The sequence below is a fragment of the Gymnodraco acuticeps genome, unplaced genomic scaffold (assembly GCF_902827175.1).
Source record: "Gymnodraco acuticeps unplaced genomic scaffold, fGymAcu1.1, whole genome shotgun sequence".
Classification (NCBI taxonomy): Eukaryota; Metazoa; Chordata; class Actinopteri; order Perciformes; family Bathydraconidae; genus Gymnodraco; species Gymnodraco acuticeps.
The window spans coordinates 1,324,762-1,346,956 of record NW_022991201.1 but is presented as its reverse complement, the minus strand read 5'-3'; the positions used below and the strand labels follow the sequence as shown (position 1 = coordinate 1,346,956).

The following is a 22,195-nucleotide window of genomic DNA, read 5'->3' as shown; positions in this document are numbered from 1 at the left end:
ACTAAGCACATCTAACTTAGGAAGTTGTGATTTCAGAGGCAGTTATATCATTGACAGCATGTGAATACACCTCACACTAATGAAAGCACTGCAATGATGGTTCAGTTAAACATGGTTTGTGTGCGTGAGTACTTGTTTACGCACGCCTGCACCCACATTAGCAAACCTGTTAAAGAGAACTCTTGATATTTGTAATGGCACACATTCCAGAGTTTTCTTTGCTCTTTCATTTGTAAGATAGATATTAAATCACCTCAAAGTAGCATGTGAAGAATTCGAACACTACGGTGCAATTTTTGAACCCATATAGAAAGTGCATCTTATTACAAGTTCTTAAATAGTATTTCTGTGTGCCTACTTTCAAGTGTCAAGGCCTGAATTACAGTACGCTCAGAAACTAGGACGTCTTTCGACAACAAAGCACAGTATAGTGAGCACAAAGCATCAGAGGCAGCTCTAAAGACATCTGTCTTATTCAGTATAGCCTGGAGCGGGTGGGAAGACAGGTGATGACATTTTATTTTCTTTCGATCAAGGGTTGCAGCAAGGGGCCTTGTAAAGAAAGTGCTTATTAGGTTGGTGAGTGCAAGTCAAATCTTGAAGAAGGAAAATCCTCTCAGCACTCGCAGTAAGTCTGACAGATAAGTTCCAGAGCGGATAATCGTGTCCTCTTTTAATGTAGCAGTTAGATCACAAGACATCACCGAGGCCAAACTGCAAACAGCAGCCGAATGCATTTTCTTGTTAATACCTCTTGAATGTGACTATAGGACATTTTAATTAGTAAACACATATATGTGAATAATATCTGTGGGTGAATGTGTAACTCATTAACCTCTCCAACTCCAGAACTACCTCTTCAAACACATATTTCAATGCATACACATTGGATGAAGCAAGAAGAAATAACATTCCTGAATAGTTATAACACCTGCCACACTTCATAAAACACACAACAAACTCAACACACACACAAAAGGACATAAGAAAATAATGTAAAAAAACTAAAACGTTGCTATACTTACTTCTCCTCTTGCCAACATCTCCCTTGGAGGTGGCAGCCTCATTTAGCAGCACCATCCCCATGGTGATTGCAGCATCTGGGAAAAGGTTGTCAAGGAAACAACACCCTTGCATACAGGCGAGAGAGAAACTGGAAGTACACACTGCCCAGAGGAGAACTGCTTGACACACACATGCACTTACAAATACGCACATTTGTGCATAGAAGCAATCAATCAGATTAGCAAGATCATCCGTCACTAGTACTCTGACAGCACTAAGTATATTTAAAGGGTGTGGACACAATAACATGAACAACTGAAATGGCTGAGGCTAGTGGTTTACTACTATACACCACAGATGGTCTGGAAGTCTGACGTAAAGTCCTAACGTGGAACAAACTTGGGAACTACAAAGACGACATGTTGTATTATATCACTTAAAGTACGTACACAACCCATTGATTTCTGTTTCCCAGATGATGTTCGGAATTAGGGGGGACTCACTTGAATTGTTTGAGTTGGGAGCTAAGTCTTCCAACAGATTGCGCTATGACCTGAATGCAGCACAATCGTTCTATCTTGCAATGTTAACAAAGGTATAACATAGAAAACTGAGCCAAAAACGTACCTCTGTGGCAGATGTATTAAACATAAAGCAATACAATACAAGGGCTCAGCGAGTAACTATTAAATAAGGCTCATAATAATCGAGTTGTGTTGAGACTGTATTGCACTTAAACTTAAATGTTAATAAGAAGCACTTCCCTGAAATGTCAATTTACTTTTATGTGTTCTAATATAATTATAAAGAAAGGAGAAACTGTGTTTTATAAATGAATCAAACAGGGTTCTGTTGCAATAGAAAACATTTCAGGAAAACCAAATCAATCTTTTTTTATTGTAATCTGCACTGATTTGGTCTCATCCTTGGTATATAATACATTATAATAGATTCCCAATTTAATGTAAGTTACACCTCACAGTGTGGGGATATCAAAGCAACTCGGCAAATATAATAACAATAGCACACATTTGTAAACAAGGTCAAACAAATGACTTGAGAGAGCTGATTCTGAATCTTAAATCTGAATCTCTTTGGAGAATGATAATGTAATTGCCGCAGAGATAAAAAAAAACAGCCAATATTTTGTGAAAAAAACTCACTTTTAATGTGTGAAGGTTAGATATGTTTTGTACTTCTAATCCTAACTTATTTATTACATGCAAATACTTTTTAAATGTTTGTAATAACAGGGTGGACACCATGTTTAGAATTCCCTTTGCAAGGGTTTCTGGGTTGGGAACCACTGCTGCTGTGGTAAAGCACATTAAGACTTTTTGTCATATTGACTTAACTGAACAATCATTTGGTTATTAAAAAAAATAGGCTGACTTAGTTCATTATTAAAAGTTCATTGAGAAAATATTTCTTTTTGCAGAAGCAAGCAGTTCTCAACACTTGAGCTGTTCTAAAATCACTGCAAAGCACAGCCTCAGGTGGCATATAATTACAGCTTCTTTTCCTCTGCGTGGGCTGCATTCAAATCCAAATTACAGAAGAAAACCTGATGGGGTGCACAAACAAAGGCTGCCACATGGGAAGAAACAGAGTGGAAACTGAGGCGTCCCCTTGATGATATGGTAGCAGGCATGTTATGCTGCCATGACACACACATAAGAAATATCTCCATACAACCCAAAGATTGAACCATTTGGGTAATTGGAAGCTTTGCCACACTGTGATAATTAAGTCATCTGGCCATCATATAGCCAGTCCTGACATCTGTGTTTATTGTGCCTGGCATGGTGCACCCTAATGTTCTAGAAAATATTTACACTACATCCGCATACTGTTTATATAATTGAAATAAACATATTTATATAAGCTTTTCTGATTGATATTACATTAGGAATGGGATAATTTAGAGTCGGACACTTCTAGTTTTCCTAGGCATTTCAACCTTCCATTCCACTACATTGAGAGTGCCAAAGGTTAGGGAAGAGATCAAATACCATTGGGCACAGAGAAGTGCTTTATTAAGTGAGTTAGTTTTCCCAAAATACTACTATGTTTAGTTCATATGAGTTCATTGTGTTAAAGTAGTCTAGCCTTTAGAACACATAGGCATGTTAGCTTTAGATTTTGAAACGTCTGCTTTAAAGCTGAAATCCATGTTCTTGTATTGAAATGTTGATATTATATGAGCTGTATGAGGGGTTGAGCAAACACTTAATTGGCATACCTGAAGACATTTTCAATTTGATGGTGTAACGAAGTATGTGAATTCACAATACAGATGCTATCTAACATCCTCATGTTGGTAAATAATACGATTTTTTTCATGTCGCTGTGTAAGAATGAATTTCTTTGCTTCTATTTCTCCCTTAAATGGCAAAGTTATGCGACTGTGTGCTACCTGGATGTGTGTGCTTGTGTATCAGGAATTAAATAGGGTTACATCCATGGGGAAACTGCCTCTATCACAGTCATAAAATGTGTTTACACCACCTGCGCAGATCAGACTACAAGGATAGGTGTGTAAGCCTTTCAGCAGGTGTGTGTGTTTCATTTAGATGTAATCAGATGGACTCAAAAAAAAAAAAAAAAAAAAAAAAAAACTGTGTTGGCACGGACAAACACATATTGCTCTGCAGCAGGTGCAACCTTGGACCTGCTATTTCCCATGGGGAGAAACACAACAGCTAGGAACAAACGGTATGATTACCCTCACACACACACACACACACACACACACACACACACACACACACACACACACACACACACACACACACACACACACACCACACACACACACACACACACACACACACACACACACACACAAAAGCACCAGTGCAAGTACACACAGGTATACAAGCAGACAGGAAATAAGACAAACAGAAGCATCTATATATATATATATATATATACACACACCCACACAGTTGAATTTGGAACAAATCAGGCTAGGAGGTGAAGTTAAAAGAGGACAATCTCTGGTCTTTGTATTGTCTGTGTGTTCAGTCCAGCAGGCAGCCTCCCTATGGAGAATGAGCACCAACGACAAAACATTTGTGTTGGGAAAATAAATGTACCAGACAGGAAACATTGGACACGGTTTCAGACACATAAGGGAGGTTTGCTATGTGCTGTGTGTAAACAAATCGTGAATTAGATAAATGTTTAGCCAAGACGTGCTGTGAGAAATTTCATAAAGTTAAATTGTAGATGACTTTTTGCAACACCTTGTTTCAATTTATATCCAAACATTAAATATCCAAACAGAGACAAGCTGGTTAAAGGATACTCAGAAGAAGGATGATGTGGGACTCAGCCACAAACTGAGCCTGACTGCTGCCATGAATGTAGCTCTGTGGAGGAGAGGGGGAGAGAGACAGACAGATTATAGTTTAACATTTTTCATTTACATTGATGTGAAGTCACACAAAATATCCTGAGTGAAATTTCCAAATTGAAGAAATAAAGAAAAATACAGTAATGAAATGAAGGGATTGCATTAAGAATGATGAGGAACAGCATTGCAAAGTGGGCGACATCCCAAAACAAGTTAGTAATAGTGAATAAAAAAAAGAGGGTATGAAAAAAATCTATAATAAAAAGTTGATTACTTTTTGTGACAAACCTCTTAAATTGTATATAAAGTTACAGAAAGATTTAACATCTGGTACCATCCGTTTTAAACCTGGCTTCAAATGATGCCATACATTCCCTTTATCTTTCCAAAGCATTACCTGTCATCAATATAAGCAAACCTAGACTTGGTGGTAGACAAAATGGCATCCAGTCTCTGGCTTAATCTCATACTTTGTTTTATCAGCAACAAGATGCTTTTGTGTTATCAGGAATATGTCATATGTTTGTGTATACGTGTTTGTGTATGAATGTGTGCATGCTTGTGTATTAGGAGTCATAAAGATGTCTCCATGGGCAGATAGGTCAATCTAACCCTCAGGAACAGAACATATTGTATTAACACTTATTGACTGCCCAAGCTCCAAATGGGGCCTCCCACTGTTAACTTTCTGGGTTTATGCAACTCTATCTTAATGCATCTTTCCAGAGAAAACAATGTAAGTTCAGTGAAACAAATATCAAAACCCCTGCTTGGCTCAGAAAGCATTCATACAGGTATCTATTGATTTAAAGTCTCATTCATTCCCATTTAATCAGTTATGGTGCAACCAAAGGTTGTCATTTTTAATTGGTTGTCAACTCTCAAGCATGTAGGTCTGAAAAATGACCCGAGAGAGGAAAAATAAGAGAGAAGGCTGGTGTGCTGTTGAGGGAACAGGCCATGTTGTCAATGGAATAGGCCCTCTGATAATAACTGTATGTATGCTCTTATTCTTTGGTGGTATGTAGTAGGGATTTGAGATAATTAATTTCTTCTTCATGTACAGAAACTCCATCATGTATTATTCTTATTTTTACTTGCCCACAACCAAAAGAGAATAGGTTGACTTTAATGGCAATTTAAGGTTTAGGTAACAGCAAACAACTATTTTTAATGGAAACATTGTGAAATAATGTCTGATGATATTTTTGAATTTGAAATGTACTAGGAATTAACTTTTTGCAAAGGGAGATGATTTTACCGAGTTTACTTCTAGTTAAAACTTAGAAAGATTCAGATTAATTAGTATTTGGTTACAGTTAAGGCAAAGGACATTCATTTAGTCAAAGTCCTTACACTCACAAGTGATACTGGCCTTACTGTATTTATAAACCACTTGACAATGTTCCTGTTCAGATCTCTGTTACAGTTTGTATCAATTGTCTCAACCCTGCAAGAGAGTCAGCACTCAGCTTAAGCTTTGCACAAGCGAGGCTCTCCAATTGGATGTCAGAGGCCCAATTGGACTGGCATGTGTCTGTGTGTGATGGGCGAAGAGCACAGACAAAGGAAGACAAAGTGGAAGTCTTGTGGAAATGAGAAAAATAGCAGGGCAGGAGGAAGGAAGTCTTTCAGTGTGTTTCACATTGTTGAATCCCAGCAGATTATGAGTGTCTGGGTTTACGGCACATCTAGGGCCTGTTTTTCCACTTGACTGCCTCAGTGTTCATTTCTTTCACTATCAGACAGGAATAAGGATGGCAAGATGAATAGAAGATGACAAAGGAGGAGGAGTAAAGGGTGGACAGCTTTTTCTTGCTTCAGTGGATATAAATGAATTTTTTTTGCAATTGAAAGCAGACATAAAGACAACTAAGACTCAAGGCTGAAACAGATCCCTTTGTCTTCAACACAAACCTGTTATTTTTGCATTAAGTGGGGTTTTTGCATTTTTTACAAGACACTTGCTTTATTGACTGACTAACCCAAGCTCCTTCAGTACCTCCATGAAAAAGTTTGTTTTGGTTGGTGGGTAATATATTCAGAAGTTTGTATGGGATTTATTTTTGACCACCGTTGAACCAACTATCCGTTGTAAACCAAAACTGAATATAAAAAGATTCATAAAGGTTAAGCAAGTTGATCTGCATATACAGGTAACTTTGTATACGTAATGATCAAACTCAGAGATATGCACGTAAATATTGTTGACATTTCGTATAATAACAAGCGTCAATTATCTAAAGAAAAAAAGGAAACAAGGAGAAGTCAAGAAGCGCATTTCAAATGTTTAAACAGCGCTGACTCACTGCAATTGGATGTTTATCCAAACTTTAATACGCACCATACGCAAGTTTCAAGGGCACCACGGTAAAATGGTCAATAACAGTAGAGGGCGGGAGTAGAACAGCTTTGCCTTTACAAAAGCTTGCTAACTAGCCCACGTGCAAACCTTAATTCAATGAGACAACCTCTTTTCAGTGGATTTTAAAGTTACTCTTGGAAAGTGTGACTAAATCAAGTACACTACTTAGGCAGGTGAAGGAAGAAGAAAGAGAGAAAAATTGTTACAAAAAAGATCACAACTCCTGAATATTTTAGCAAAAACAAAGATGAAAACTACTGCATCAGTATCTCACAGTGAACTTTTTCTTTCATTACTAAACAAACATTACTTTACACTCTTTTTCAAGACACCGCTCTCTGCATGGTGCCTTCTAAACATAAACAGTAACTGCAGATAGAGGCTAAGAGCAAGAGCAGTGCTTGGTGGAGGAACAATTCCTCAATCCATGGCCAGGCACTTCCAATTAATCTGATGGATTAGAAGGCAGCAGTTCCATTCATTAGTGTGCAGAGCGTTGAGTGTGTCGGACTCGGTGTACGTAGGCTTTGCATTTTAAACCAGTAAGTAAATGTGTGTCTGTAAATTAGAATGTTTTAGGGAGCTTTGTCTGTGTGAAAGGAAGTGTGTGTGTTCAGGAGAAAGACCCAAAACATCATGGTGGTCTGGAAGTAAAAGCAGCCACAATTTGTTAAGTTAAAGTGGACCTATCATGCAAAATGCACTTTTGTACGTCTTTTATACATGAATATGTGTCCCCGGTGTTCCAGGGAACTCAACAAGTGTCATCAAATACAACCCTCTCTTTTCCTCCATACCCAAATATTTTAAGAACGGGGCTACAACGAGCGGATACAGATTCCATCCGACCCGACGTCAGGCCGGAATACTGGGCGGTGACGCTCCGCCTACATGGGCAACGCTCCACCTATCAGGGGAATGGGGGGTTGCCACGGCCATTGCCACTCGAAAGCGCTGGAGACGCTGTAGTACATATGCCGGATCTGTAAGTGGCGCTGTAGTCTGCCACAAAAGCAAAAGCCTCTTCCAAAGGAACGAGCAGAGTGCGGCAGAGTTTCAGTTAGATATTTTTTCGCCGGTCAACATGTCCGTTAAAGTTTAAATCTTCCGGACAAAATTTGAAAAGTGCCGGTCAAAGGTCTTCTTTGTTATTTATTGAGCTTTAAAACAAATGAATAACGACTCTATATAATCATATCAGAATAAAACACGGAGGACGCAGCCTCTCTTTTCCAGCCCAGCAGCTGATCTCAGAGCACGTTCCCCTCTCCTGCAGGGGGGCGTGGTCAGCTGCAGCTCATTTGCATTAAAGCTACGTCACAGAATCAGCCCTTGCAAAAACAGGGCTAGAAAAGAGCAAATAGAGCGAAATTAGGCGTGGTTAAAATGCATGATCTGTTTGGTATTTTGAAAAAAATACTTCACATACATGTTTTATATAGGTATGGCCCTACAATATATTTGTCAAATATAACATGATAGGTCCACTTTAACATTGAGCTGAACAGATGCAAACGCAACAGTCACCTTCTATAACCTTCTTGAACTTTATAGGTGTTTTACAGATGATGTAATCCCTCTCTCAGGACTCACTGTACTAAACAAACGTTTGAGCCTGACCTTTAATGTACCCAGTCTGGAAATATATGAACATTATCCCTGGGATCTTGTTATGCTGAAAAACATTTTTTGTATTTATTGTAAAGTTGGTTGTGATATCCTATGGCCTAAATAATTGATTGAAAGAACAACACAACCAAGGTATATCCTTATCTTAAAACTTGCAAAAATGGCAGCAGGACAGTGAATGTGGGATCCATTCAAAAATAAAACAGTGCCCATGTTCATACCAATGGATATAGGCACAACTTTGTTAGTAGGATCAGTTCATTGTTTTAGTCAATGGTAATTTAATAAAGAACATATCAAATATCAGCACACATTTAGGTCCCTCATTGTACACACACAAAACGATACCAAGCTGTTTTATAATCACACATTTGCGATGTAGTGTTATTGCCCAACATGCTGACACACACTTTTTTCTCCTCCTTTTAAATACCTTCACTTTTGAGTACCTTCATACATTTACGCAGATTCATGCTGTGGAGCTGTCTAGTACAACTTTCATCTGCTACCGGTCCAATTAATCTGATTGATTCGTTTTTTTAAGAGAACCGTGTCTGCAAATGAGCTCGAAACATAGTTCTCTTTAAATAACGTGGCATGATGTATATGTGTACAATATCAGACTGACTGGTCTGAATCTGCATGGTCAGTTTACTCTACAACGTATTGATACATTTCATATTTTCAAGGCAACAATCAATTGCTATGCTGGGCATTTTTCAGCATACAGAAACTCACTGTATAAACCAGCCCACTCTCTTCAGTCTGCGTACAAATGATACGAGTTTGCAAAGACGTGCAATAGATACGCAGAAGTCCAATTTTGCGTGCATATGATACTCCCATGTTACGTTTGTTATGAATGTATCTTAAATGCGTTTATTTTCTACATATCTTTGTCATTTATTTAACCCTAACCATAACCCAATAAGCTGCTGTGTCGTTTATTGCACCGCAAACATTAAAACTGTCATTGGAACGGCGATCAAGCCTGAAGCCACAGAGCTCTTTGTTTTAATATTTGAGGTGCAATATCAGCGTATCATATGCACGCAAAATCGGACTACTGCGTATCTATTGCACGCCTTTGCAAAGTCGTGTCATTTGTATGCAGACTGTGAGACCGGGTTGGTATAAACACTCTGCATGCCACACTGCATACTTTGTCTAAGGCAATTCGGAAAATAATTAGAATTCCATTCACCTTTTTAAATTTAACAAATCCCTTGATATAATACATATTTCGAATTTACTCAATTATTCTCACACAAAACTACTCCAGAGGGTTTTAAGAAAATAAACACTGAAAGGTTATCTCAATCAAAAATCTAAATATCAACGTTAGAACTCTAAAAAAGGTCTAGACCTTTACCAAACACCTCTCCTGAGGCTAATGTATTGTTTTCATTCGTATGCCCTAAGATCAAGATGTATGAAATAACATGTTTACCTTACTTCTAATTCAAGAACGTAGATGTGAACTATACTCTGTGTGTGTGTGTTTACTCATTTGAATACATTGACATTATAAAGCCTTGTTTTTATAAGAACTTCATATAACAGCCCATGTGTCAGACTTTGAAGGGAATTAGGTGTCGAAACCAATGCAGGTATATAATATGCAATAACATATACACATGCATACACACAGATGAAGGTCAACGTCATCTCAAGTTTGTTAGATCCTAGTGTGCTGCATGTCACAGAAAACATCCATGACAGGAACATCAGAACCAATACAATTGTAATAGTTGGGATCAATGGCAAGTTATATGAACACTGCTAACACAGTGTTTATAAGTAATGTGACCCACCTTCTCTCTCTAAAACCAAACTGTTGTTGTGCTAGCTGTTAATAGCTGCGGGCCAGATAACCTTTACAAATAGCTGTATTCATCCTTTTCCATCCTGTATCCTGTACGCACGTGTGATGTGTGTATAATATTGTGTGTTGAATATGTGTTTGGTTTGGTAAAGGTCAGGAGTCACTCAGACAGGAAGAGGGATACATGAAAAGTCAACAAAGCAGAAAGAACAGAGGAGGGAAAGAGTATGTGGCTGACACATATCTACTTCACTTATATAAACTAAAGTTAGGTATGACTTTGTGTCATGTTGCGAATGGGTATAATTATGGGCGATCTAATAAGTGAACCTTGCAAGGTACTCTGGGTAAGAGTGCTGAAATACCTACAACATAAAATGAGAGCAGGAGCATGAACGAGAAACTAAAGGAGATAATGACTCTTTGCAGGATGATAGAGCTAAAGTGAAACAGACCTGTAAAAATGTTGTAGATAATTATAGAGTGGGCAAAAAAACAATTCATTATATTTGATTGATAGCTGCAGCAGAATTTGATATAATAAAAAACTGTAATATGCTGCAACACACCAATGATTTAATGTTTAACTAACCAGATCTGAGAGCATATGGAGGGAGATGTAGCAGCTACAGCAGAGGGACTATGGGCAGGTTTACTGAGCCCTTCAAATATGGCAGTTTATTTTAAGGATTCAGGTGATGCTTTAAAAACTCATTATTCACACACTGTTTATGCAGTTCAATGTTTACACACTCTTCACTTTAATTACCCAAGAGTCAATTAAAGCCATTTAAAACCTATTTCATTTCTTTAAACATGTCAGTCAGTAAAATGTAGTGACTCATCATTTCCTCCTCAGACTACTTTTTAGGGTTTTATTTTTCAAGGATATGCGGTGGATTTGATCAAGTGGCAGTGTGCTGTGTATAAAACATAATGAAGGCTTTTGACTAAGACAACTGCTGGCTCGATCCACAGGATAACACTTACAGTGTGTCAAAACACTTTGTCTAATACTAGTGTTTTGTTTTTTTAAGGAACTGGATTTCTCAAGAATCATCAAGGTCGACTCTGAACTAGGAATGTGAGCCGTCGTGAAACTATTGTCCCATTAGAAAGAGAGATAACCAGCTTGCTAAACGACAGGTAGGTAGACAAGAGAGCTTTTCTCTCTCTTCAGCAACTCTTTATAATGTAGGTTAATAATGAACAACCCTGAGAACAAAAGGCCAAAAGGAGTAAAAGCCCAGCACAGAGAGATATGCAGGAGCATAGTTAGAGGGCTATTGTGACTGGCTAGTGTGTTACCTGTAATCTCCCCATCTATTCCATCTTTTCTTTTTACACCAATCTGCTCTCATGTTCTCATTCTTTCTCTCCCCAGGACAAATGTGTTTGATATGTGGTTCTTAATTACTAGTTAGAAAATGTTCCAATGATGTTGTGCGTCTGGGGATGTAACCGTGGAGTTAGAGAGGGATGGTTAGTGTCTGATTTGAAACGATCAATTATTTCACTGCTTTACTATTCTATTCCATTATTTCTGTGTTGGCTTAAAACACCCAGACAAACACACAATAAATCCCTTCCCCGATAAAATGCATACTGTCACAAATGATCTCTCTCACATACACAAACAGGTGTGCAGGCAACGCAAAACGTAAAGCAGCACTCACACTTACTAACACACACTGTAAGTCAAAAGTCAACAATTTGCAAAGAGCCAATAAAAGTGACAGGGGAGATTCTATATAATATGAAAGGTTAGCAGTAATGTCGAGATGGCTACTGCCAACAGCTGCCAAAAGACATCAACCAAATCATGTGAAATCAGCTGGAGATACTGAAATGTCATCAGTCAATAGTGTGGTCATAGGTTAAATGCTGGCTTAAATGCTTAATAATAGCAGCCCGTTCGTTTCCCCAAGATCCCCTTTCTGTGAGACAGTTAATAATAGAACTTGTTCAAGACAATGTTCAATACAAAACGTTCACCATTCAATCCCTCCTTCAAACCCAAGCGCCTCAAAATCCAGTCAGCTGTGTGTGCGACTGTGTGTGTGACTGTGTGTGTTTGTTGCTGCTTGCAACATTCTGATAGGGTTTGTCTAATATTTGGGTTTGGCTAAATTCTGTGTGCCCGTTTGTAATAATAGCTGTGTAAAGGCTTATGTTTGTTTCATGTGGGTGAGTGTGTATCTTAAAGTGGACCTATCATGCTATATTTGAATAATATATTGTAGGGCCATACCTATATAAAACATGTCTGTGAAGTTTCTTTTTCAAAATAGCAAACAGATCATGCATTTTAGCCATACCTCATTTCACTCTATTTGCTCTATTCCAGCCCTGTCTTCACAAGAGCTGATTCTGTGGCAAATGAGCTGCAGCTGACCACGCCCCCCTGCAAAGGAGGGGGGCGAGGCATGAGAGTCATGTTACCATGCTGTTACCATGCTGTTACCATGCCACGGCAACCTCTCATTCCCCTGATAGGTGGAGAGTTGCCCATATAGGCGGAGCACCCCGTTTCTGACGTCAGAGATATTTAAAATCTGGATCAGTCTGTATCAGATCCGTTGCAGCCCCGTCTTTAGAGATTTGGGTATGGAGGAAAAGAGAGAGGGTTGTGTTTTTGACACACCGGGGACACATATTCATGTATAAAAGACCTACACAAGTGCATTTTGCATACAGAGTGTATGTGTTGAGTTCCAGAGCAAAAATGGGCTAGCAGTATTTTCTTGGCTGCACAGTAAAACGCTCACTACAATTTAATCTGCTTGGTCGTTCCATTCGTCAGTTGACAAATCCTTTCACTACAGTCTACCTGGCCCGGCTCTCTCATCATTTTAAAGGAATTACACTGTCTGGGAAGAGAGGGAGGGAGAGGAGGGTGGAAGATTAGACGGGGAGTTGAGAGGAAGTAACACGAAAAGAGGAGAGATGTACTGGAAAAAGATAAGGCAGGTATCTTTTTACTATCATCTGGCCAGTTCAACCCATTTGCTATCGGAGGTGAAAAAGAGGGATTTAAAGAGTGCAAAAGGTGGAGGATGTATGTGGAGAATATGTGAAGGGACAGAGGAACTAAGAGATAAATGAGGGCCATTTGCAGAAGATCTAATGAACCTATCTCTGCAGCGTTTTTTTCACAAGAAAATAGCAATGTGGCATGGAAGATGAAGAAAATGTCAAAGCCACTATTATCAATGCGGATCCTGCTGTTAAAGAGGGATGATTAAGGTGAAGCTGTAGGGGACTTTGGAGCAGGTTATAGCCTTATGGAGCCAGCTCTCTAGGTTTTTCATATTAGGTTCATACGATGTGTTCCTTTTATTATTTTAACCTTTATAATATAATACAAAAGCTCTGCCATATTTGATATCTTTAAAAAGCTCATGCTGTTCACATAGTGTTGACATTTTTGCAAGGTAGATATTGGGGAGCATTTGACTGACAGGAATACCTAATAAAGTGGAAATTGAAGGTAGATCACTTAATATTTAACTTCATCTTATGTGGGAGGGAGTGAATCTCGACAGTGTCCATGTTGGTGTTAAATTGCAGTATGAAACCATTATGACTGTGAGAATATTACTTATATATTTCCCACTTGCCGACATTGCTTTTTATAAGGACAAAAATATCCAAATGGTTAATAACATATAAACCAAAAGGAGTATAAACTTAGAGTGCTGAGATTTCGTGATTTACATATAAGGAGCTTGGTTGTGAAGTTGGTTACTTTTGTTATTTTGACTTCCAAGGTGCACGCATGGATGTTTGCAGTGGTCACTAATGACACATTTATTTCGGTGAAGAAACAAACACAACATGCAGTGTTTTTTTACATAAATAAATGAAGATTAATCATAATTTGTAACTTTTCATTTGCTACAATCAATCACAGAGTATAAAAGCCTTACGTTTTATAGTATTCGGCCTCCAAGCTGGAACAGAGCATAAAACGGTCCCTCTGCCAGCTCTTAAGCATTTTAGCTCCTATCTTGTATCATTTGTTTTTCTGTATGCTCACTATTAAATCATTTATGACCCATGCACCTCTGCATTTGAAACAGATGCCTATGGCTACCGCTCGTCACTGTTAGGGATTTAATTTCAGTCTTAATCCAAAATGTTCTTTAAACACTTCACTATGTCAAAAGCTTTAATGCTGCCCTCATCGTTCTGCTCAGCTCGTACAAAGCCAAGAACAAGAGCGGAAGAGAGGGAAATACTAGAAAGCAGGAAGGAGTATTTCACACTAGCTGACTGCACTTCATTCTTATGAAGACTACCAGATGGCATGAGGACAGACAGATATGTGAGAGAGGGGAAGGGGGGGCAAAGAGAAGAAAAGAAAGCAGTAGGAGGGAAATAAGGAAGGAGGAATCAACTGATGAGCCGGAGAAGGAAACAGCATGATCTTCTCAGATATATTGTAAAGAGTGATATTGTTTGTGCAATTGTACAATATATCAATAGTCAAAGACTGAAAAAGTGAAGCCTCTGTGTCATGTGTGAAATTCCATGTCTTTTTTTGATGAATTAGGATTTTCTTTGTATTTCTTTCTCCAACAAAAAGTAGCATGTACGTCGGTAGATGATTGTCCTCACAGTTAAAAAATAGCGCTTCACAGGCAAGTAAGTGGCAAAGAGAGGGTAGTGGAGAGATAACAGAGGAAGAGAAATATGGGGTGACAGCAGGGAGATACAGCTGAGCGCTACGTAGGATGAGGGTGTCACCTATTTGTTGTGAAAAATGAGAGTCAACAGAGCCTGAGCAGTAGAGTGACTTTTAAACCGAACATGAGAGCGGGAGCATGCTGCAAGGAATAAAGGATGGAAAGTCGTGATGTTTTAAAACAAAATAAAATTGTTTTTATTGTAAGACCGTGTGTTTTTGCACTTCCCTCTGTTGTGTGTTAGAGGGTGTTCTCTAGCAGTGCTGGCTTCAGGGAAAACCAATCGCTTTCAGTCTCTGCATGAGCTGAATTGACTTACACCGTACACCGACAACACTGCTTTGTATACTTTGGGTCTGTGACCTCATGCAACACTCACTGTGGAAGGGTGTGTGCATGTGTGTCACGTATCAGACTGCATAATAGTGGAGACACATAATCAAGCTTTTAAGGCAAATGTCCTCCACTTTATTCCTCTCTCACACTCCCCTTATTTTCTCAGGTTTATTGTTATTTTAATTTCACACTTGAATGAACAAACTTAAATGATGACCAGCCAAATCTGCAGGTGCAGTGTGTGTGTGTGTGTGTGTGTGTGTGTGTGTGTGTGTGTGTGTGTGTGTGTGTGTGTGTGTGTGTGGGTGTGTGTGTGTGTGTGTGTGTGTGTGTGTGTGTGGAGTACAGATATTGGTAATAAGTGTCAAATGTTAAAAAAAACAGAGGGAGGGAGCGAAAGAAAGACTCTGAGGATCAACAGCACTGCCTCCCTGTTCCCTCTGCTTTTTATGTGTGTGTGTGTGTGTGTGTGTGTGTGTGTGTGTGTGTGTGTGTGTGTGTGTGTGTGTGTGTACCTAGTTGGAGAGCAACAGAAACGTTCTCTTCCCTCGCCCCCTTCCTGTCTGCATGGTCCATGAGGACTCTGACTTGTCTCCAAGGTGATATTAACACACACTGAATGCTCCCAGGTGTTCAATAATACACACTGTCCCAGCGCTGGCCTGTTAGCTGTGATAATGGTACAGAGTGCATCTTACTCTGGGCCAACGGCTTTACATAGTGTACCTTCCATTGATTGAATACCCACCACAATGCAAATCCCATTAGTACTAACCTGAATAATATTGTTGTATTGGCTGAAAACACATGTAAGAAAACAAGAATAATGGTCAAGAGGAAAGAGGGCAGCCTGCAGGGCAAGATTCAAGGAAGAAAAGGTAAAACAAGAAATAGAAAAAAGAGGGGAGGATAAAAGAAGGACAACAAAGATATGGATGGGATGGAAAATTATAGATGGAAGGGCAGTAAGAAAGAATGACAACAACTTGAGATATGTTTATATATAGACATAGGAAAAATGACTCATACCACTTGTCCATTCTGGGGATTTTTGTGTGCGTAGGGAGGACCTCGAATGTGGTTCCACATCTGTCCAGATGTCATCGCAAACACTACACACTAATACAGAGAGATAGAGAGAGAGATTGAGAAAGAGGCAAGGCAAGGCAAGTTTATTTATATAGCACTTTTCAACACAAGGCAATTCAAAGTGCTTTACAAAAAATGAAAGAGATTAAGAAAATGGCATTTAAAATCAGTCATTAAAAAGAAAAGCTAATAAAATAAACATTAAAAGAAAAAATACATGGATAAAAGTTACAGTGCAGTCTAAGATATGAATAGTTCAATTAAAAGCAGCGACAAAAAGAAAAGAGGGACAGAGAATGAAGAAATAACATGATTAGCATGGGAGTACTAGCATAATTATCCTGATGTTTAACTGAGTTTCTGAAATGTATCCATCTTAACATGGCTTTGAGACTTAAGACTCAAAGTGTTGTTGAAACATGAAGAACATTTTACTAATGAGGTGAGATCACTCCACTCAATCTGTTCCCAGAGCAGTTTCACTTGACTTACAGTACGTCTCTGGCTTGTGAAGGCGCACATTTCTCCATTCTCCCAGTGGAATAAAATTGTCCCACCGTAAAAATACTGTGTTTTTGTTTATGTGTTTTTTACGTGTATTTGTGTGTCATACCAGTGCAGCCATAGCCCATCCAGTCTTGTTGTATATGAATTCCAAGTTGTTCCTCCTCAGATACAGCAGACCTCCAACCAGAGACACCAATAGAGCCAGAGCAATAGTCCCTGAATAGTTAGGGGGACGGAAGACACGGATCTGTGGGGACGGAGAGCGAGATGGAGAGAGACAGAGTTAAAATAATTGGATGAAAAACCCAATGCATTGAAAATGGTTAGGTACATATCCTTTATTCTTTCCTTCTTAGTTTGAAACAACAAAATGGTGTTCTAGGCTTGCTCACAACTCATGTGTATTACTCTATTGTGTACGTTTTCAAACCTTGAACATGGTATGGTCTTTTCTTGAAATATAACATGTTAAAGCCGTTTATAGAACTCCAGATTCACATAACCAGGTTTTCAACAAAATAGTTAAACTTGAACCTTTACCCTTTGTGAAAACATTTCCAATACAGCGTGTATTAGGAAAAAAAGAAAATAACATCTGTGTGTGTGTGTGTGTGGACCTTAACTGGTTGTATTTCTGTTTTCAACATAACCTCTCTCTGCATTCAACAGGAAGTAAACAGTTATTTCACTTTTGAGAACAATTTATCTAACCAACAAAAACCTCCAAAGCTCCAACAGCTGGGTAAGGGTTATTTCAAATCTCTTTGAAAAGGAAAACTAGTTTTGCCTTTCTTAAATTAAAATCAAAGGCTTAGTGAAATTCTGATGCTACTCACACAGACAAAGTATTATATATTTGTTCTTCTATGTCAAAATCTGCCAATTGTGAGCCAAAGAGCAAATTCAAAACCATTTTATCTTCAATGAAGAATATGGTTTACATTACATTACATTACATTGCATTTAGCTGACGCTTTTATCCAAAGCGACTTACAATAAGTACATTCGACCAGGAAGACACAACCTTGAAGAAAACAGAATCATATAAGTACATCAGGTTTCATAGAGCCAAACATTTCAAGTGCTACTCAACTGGCTTTAGGCAAGCCAGTCCTTTATTAGTATAAAAAAAAAAGTACTTCGCTCGAAGTGGAGTCGAAAGAGATGAGTTTTCAGTTTGCGCCGGAAGATGTGCAAGCTATCTGCCGTCCTGATGTCAATGGGGAGCTCATTCCACCATCTTGGAGCCAGGACACCAAGTTCGCCGATGGGAACTTGGGTCCCCCTCGCAGTGAGGGCGCAACGAGTCGTTTGGCTGATGCAGAGCGTAGTGCACGCGCTGGGGTGTACGGTTTAACCATGTCCTGGATGTAGGAAGGGCCAGATCCATTCGCAGCATGGTAAGCAAGTACCAGTGTTTACCAACTCTTAGACAGCTTAAAGAAATATAAATCCCATTGCATAGTCTTAAATCAAGTCCAATACGTACAACATGTTCTGTTACCTTCAACAAAAGGTCATTTGAACAAAAACACGGTAAAAGGCATGGTTGGCACTTTTTTTTGTATACGGTTTAAGCAAATCATGATTCTATTTTTTGTTAATTAAAACAGATCGAATGATTTCAAAAGCCCAAACTATTCCCCAATTGGAATGTGTTTAATCAGTGGAAAGTTGCGGCACATTGGGCACAATTTAAGAAGGATTTAAAATAATTATATTGAAAAAGAAACAACTAATTATGAACCATCCAGATCTCTCAGGTCTTCAGGGACTGGTCAGCTTTCTGTCCCCAGAGTCAGAACTAAACACGGTAAAGCAGCGTTCAGTTATTATGCTCCAAATATCTGGAACAAACTCCCAGAAACCTGCAGGTCCGCTGCAACTCTGACTACTTTTAAATCCAGGCTGAAGACTTTTCTTTTTCTCGCTGCTTTTAATTGAACTATTCATATCTTAGACTGCACTGTAACTTTTATCCATGTACTTTTTCTTTTAATGTTTATTTTATTATCTTTTCTTTTTAATGACTGATTTTAAATGCCCTTTTCTTAATGTCTTTCATTTTTTGTAAAGCACTTTGAATTGCCTTGTGTTGAAAAGTGCTATATAAATAAACTTGCCTTGCCTTGCCTAAAAACTCAATATTGATCTTTTCAGGAATGGATTTGCAAATGTATTTTGAAATATTTTATTTTGTTACTTCCGTTTGTTTTGTTCCCACCATCTTTCTGTCTGTGTGTCAGTGTATGTGTATGTGTTTGTGTGTGTGTGTGTGTGTGTGTGTGTGTGTGTGTGTGTGTGTGTGTGTGTGTGTGTGTGTGTGTGTGTGTGTGTGTGTTAGCATTTGTGGCCATGAAGCCAAACTCACAACATGCTGTGTGAGCTATTAACAGATGCAAGGGTAACATGTTCCAACAGGCGTGTGTGTCACCAACACAGATTATGTTGGTGAAAATGTGTCTACCATCTGCTGCTGCTAAGTGTTATTGAATTTAAATTCCAATATGCATAATTCAGGGAGAAGGATAATAGACTTGGTTTGAGGCTCTGGCACAAGTCGTGTGTGCTGATACTGTATGTGTGTTTGAAAAGAACAAGTCAGACATGTGAGGATGAATCTCTTCTAAAGATACTATAGAAAGTACGTTCAATGGCAACAATCAAATATGTAGTACCTTCCCTTGTATTGTATTTTTAAAGACTTTAATTTCATCTGGATAATAGAAAAAAAGGATTGCTTTATGAATAACACAATGTACTATAAATCACCTTTATGATTCAATTGTAGTTGAAAATGAAATCCAAGAAAGTGTATGACAGCGTACATGAAGTAATTCATATCGGTTTTTATCCAAGAACAGAACATAAAAGACCAAGAAGTTTTAATGGCTGATATTTCATCACAACACAACAGTAAAAGCTCTTACACACTCCCCTTATACACTTATTGTCACATTTGGACATTAGTGGCTCCGAATGTGAACACTGACTCCGCTAAACAATTGCATATACATTCCTCAATCACACCAAGGTATTCAGTTCACAATCTTTTCATCAAATGTCTGTCCTTTTGTTCCCCCCTTTTCTGTACTGTTCGTAATTCATGCTATTAAGTCACATTGAAGTGCCTGAAAGCTAGCACTTAGTGTAAGTGCTCCCCATGACCTTCACTGAATGGCAGCTTTTTGAATCCAGATCCATCAACAGCATGTCAGCTGTACTTGGCTGACAGGTTGTTCAGGGAAAATAAACTAAAGTAAGATGGTTGGGATTTGATCTTTCTGGTGCCATCCATCTAAGCTTTCAGACCTATCCTGCTCTTTGCAACAAACGCCTGGTGGGTTTGGCTGTTGGAGCGGTGTGTTAATGGATTACTCCACCAATGTATCAAGGCACTCCAATAACATGCAGCAGTACTTCACAAGGCTTGTAAACAGACATTGATCTGTGGACTTGGTGGAGTTTAGGCTGAAGTAAAGGCTGTTAATCAAATGCTGTTACGGACAATCCTTCTGAGCAAAAGTAGGTCTCTGACCACCTCTTAGCTGAATCTGATACGGTTTGTTTATGGTGTAAACGGGAAGAAAAACCATAGCTATATTTTTGAATGAAGTATTTTGACATCAATTGAATTACTTTCTTAGTTAGTTCCTTTAAATTAAACAATTTAAATCAAACAATTTAAAGAATATTTCTGTTTATATTTCTATTAACTATATTTGGATTGTATGTCTGCCCTACCACCTGTCCTCTGGACCCTATCCCTTCAAACCTCCTTCAGACTATCGCTCCTGATATTCTACCGTTTCTCTCCCATTTCATCAACACTTCTCTAACTTCTGGTCACTTTCCAAACAGTCTCAAGGAGGCAAGAGTAAACCCTCTCCTAAAGAAACCCACTCTCAACCCGTCTGATGTTATAAACTATAGGCCTGTCTCTCTCCTCCCGTTCCTGTCTAAAACACTTGAACGCGCTGTCTTTAAACAACTCTCCTGTTATCTCCATCAGAACAACCTTCTGGATCCGCACCAGTCTGGTTTCAAGGCAGGTCACTCCACAGAAACTGCTCTCATTGCTGTCACTGAGGAACTGCACACTGCCAAAACTGCATCCCTCTACTCTGTCATCATCCTGTTGGACCTGTCTGCTGCATTCGACACGGTGAATCATCAGATCCTCCTTCACACTCTCCAAAAACTTGGAGTTTCAGGCTCTGCACTTTTCCTCCTCACCTCATACCTCAAAGACCGCACCTACAGGGTAACTTGGAGAGGGTCTGAGTCCGACCCTTGTCAATTAACTACAGGGGTCCCTCAGGGCTCTATTCTTGGTCCCCTCCTCTTCTCCCTGTACACAAACTCGCTCGGATCAGTCATTAGCCCGCATGGTTTTTCATACCACTGCTACGCTGACGACACCCAATTCATTCTGTCCTTTCCCCGCTCAGAGACCCAGGTCGTCGCACGCATCTCTGCTTGTCTAGCTGACATCTCTCAGTGGATGTCTGCTTATCACCTCAAGCTCAACCTTGACAAGACTGAGCTGCTTTTCCTTCCGGGAAAAGATTGTCCCACTCTTGACCTGACTATCAACATCGGCACCTCTGTTGTTTCCCCGACTCAGACTGCAAGGAATCTGGGTGTGATCCTAGATAACAACCTGTCCTTCACTGCAAACATCGCTGCTACAACCCGTTGCTGCAGATACACGCTTTACAACATCAGAAAGATACGTCCCCAGCTGACACAGAAAGCAACGCAGGTTCTGGTCCAGGCTCTCGTCATCTCACGCCTAGACTACTGCAACTCCCTCCTGGCTGGTCTACCTGCATGTGCCATCCGACCTCTGCAGCTCACCCAGAATGCAGCGGCTCGTTTGGTCTTCAACCTTCCTAAATTTTCATACAACACTCCGCTCCTCCGCTCCCTTCACTGGCTTCCGGTAACTGCTAGAATCCACTTCAAGACACTGGTACTTGCTTACCATGCTGCGAATGGATCTGGCCCTTCGTACATCCAGGACATGGTTAAACTGTACACCCCAGCGCGTGCACTACGCTCTGCATCAGCCAAACGACTCGCTGCACCCTCGCTGCGAGGGGGACCCAAGTTCCCATCAGCAAAAACACGTGGGTTTGCTATCCTGGCTCCTAAATGGTGGAATGAGCTCCCCATTGACATCAGGACAGCAGATAGCTTACACACCTTCCGGCGCAGACTGAAAACTCATCTCTTTCGACTCCACCTCGAGCGATAGAATTATTAACAAAGCACTTATATACTAATAAAGGACTGGCTTATCTATAGCCAGTTGAGTAGCACTTGAAATGTTTGGCTCTATGAAACCTGATGTACTTTTATGATTCTGTTTTCTTCAAGGTTGTGTCTTC

At 39.4% G+C, this 22,195-nt stretch overlaps 1 protein-coding gene across 1 annotated transcript in view; it reads right to left on the bottom strand.

The window, feature by feature from the left end:
- Positions 1 to 22,195, bottom strand: part of tusc3 (tumor suppressor candidate 3) — a 136,265-nt gene that overhangs the window by 17,947 nt on the left and 96,123 nt on the right. Inside the window, exons 5-8 of the mRNA XM_034238570.1 lie at positions 16,909 to 17,049; positions 16,236 to 16,325; positions 4,316 to 4,379; positions 1,026 to 1,100 (exon numbers count right to left, since the gene is read on the bottom strand). Coding sequence (XP_034094461.1) covers positions 1,026 to 1,100; positions 4,316 to 4,379; positions 16,236 to 16,325; positions 16,909 to 17,049 — 370 coding nt within the window. The remainder of the gene's footprint in view (positions 1 to 1,025; positions 1,101 to 4,315; positions 4,380 to 16,235; positions 16,326 to 16,908; positions 17,050 to 22,195) is intronic.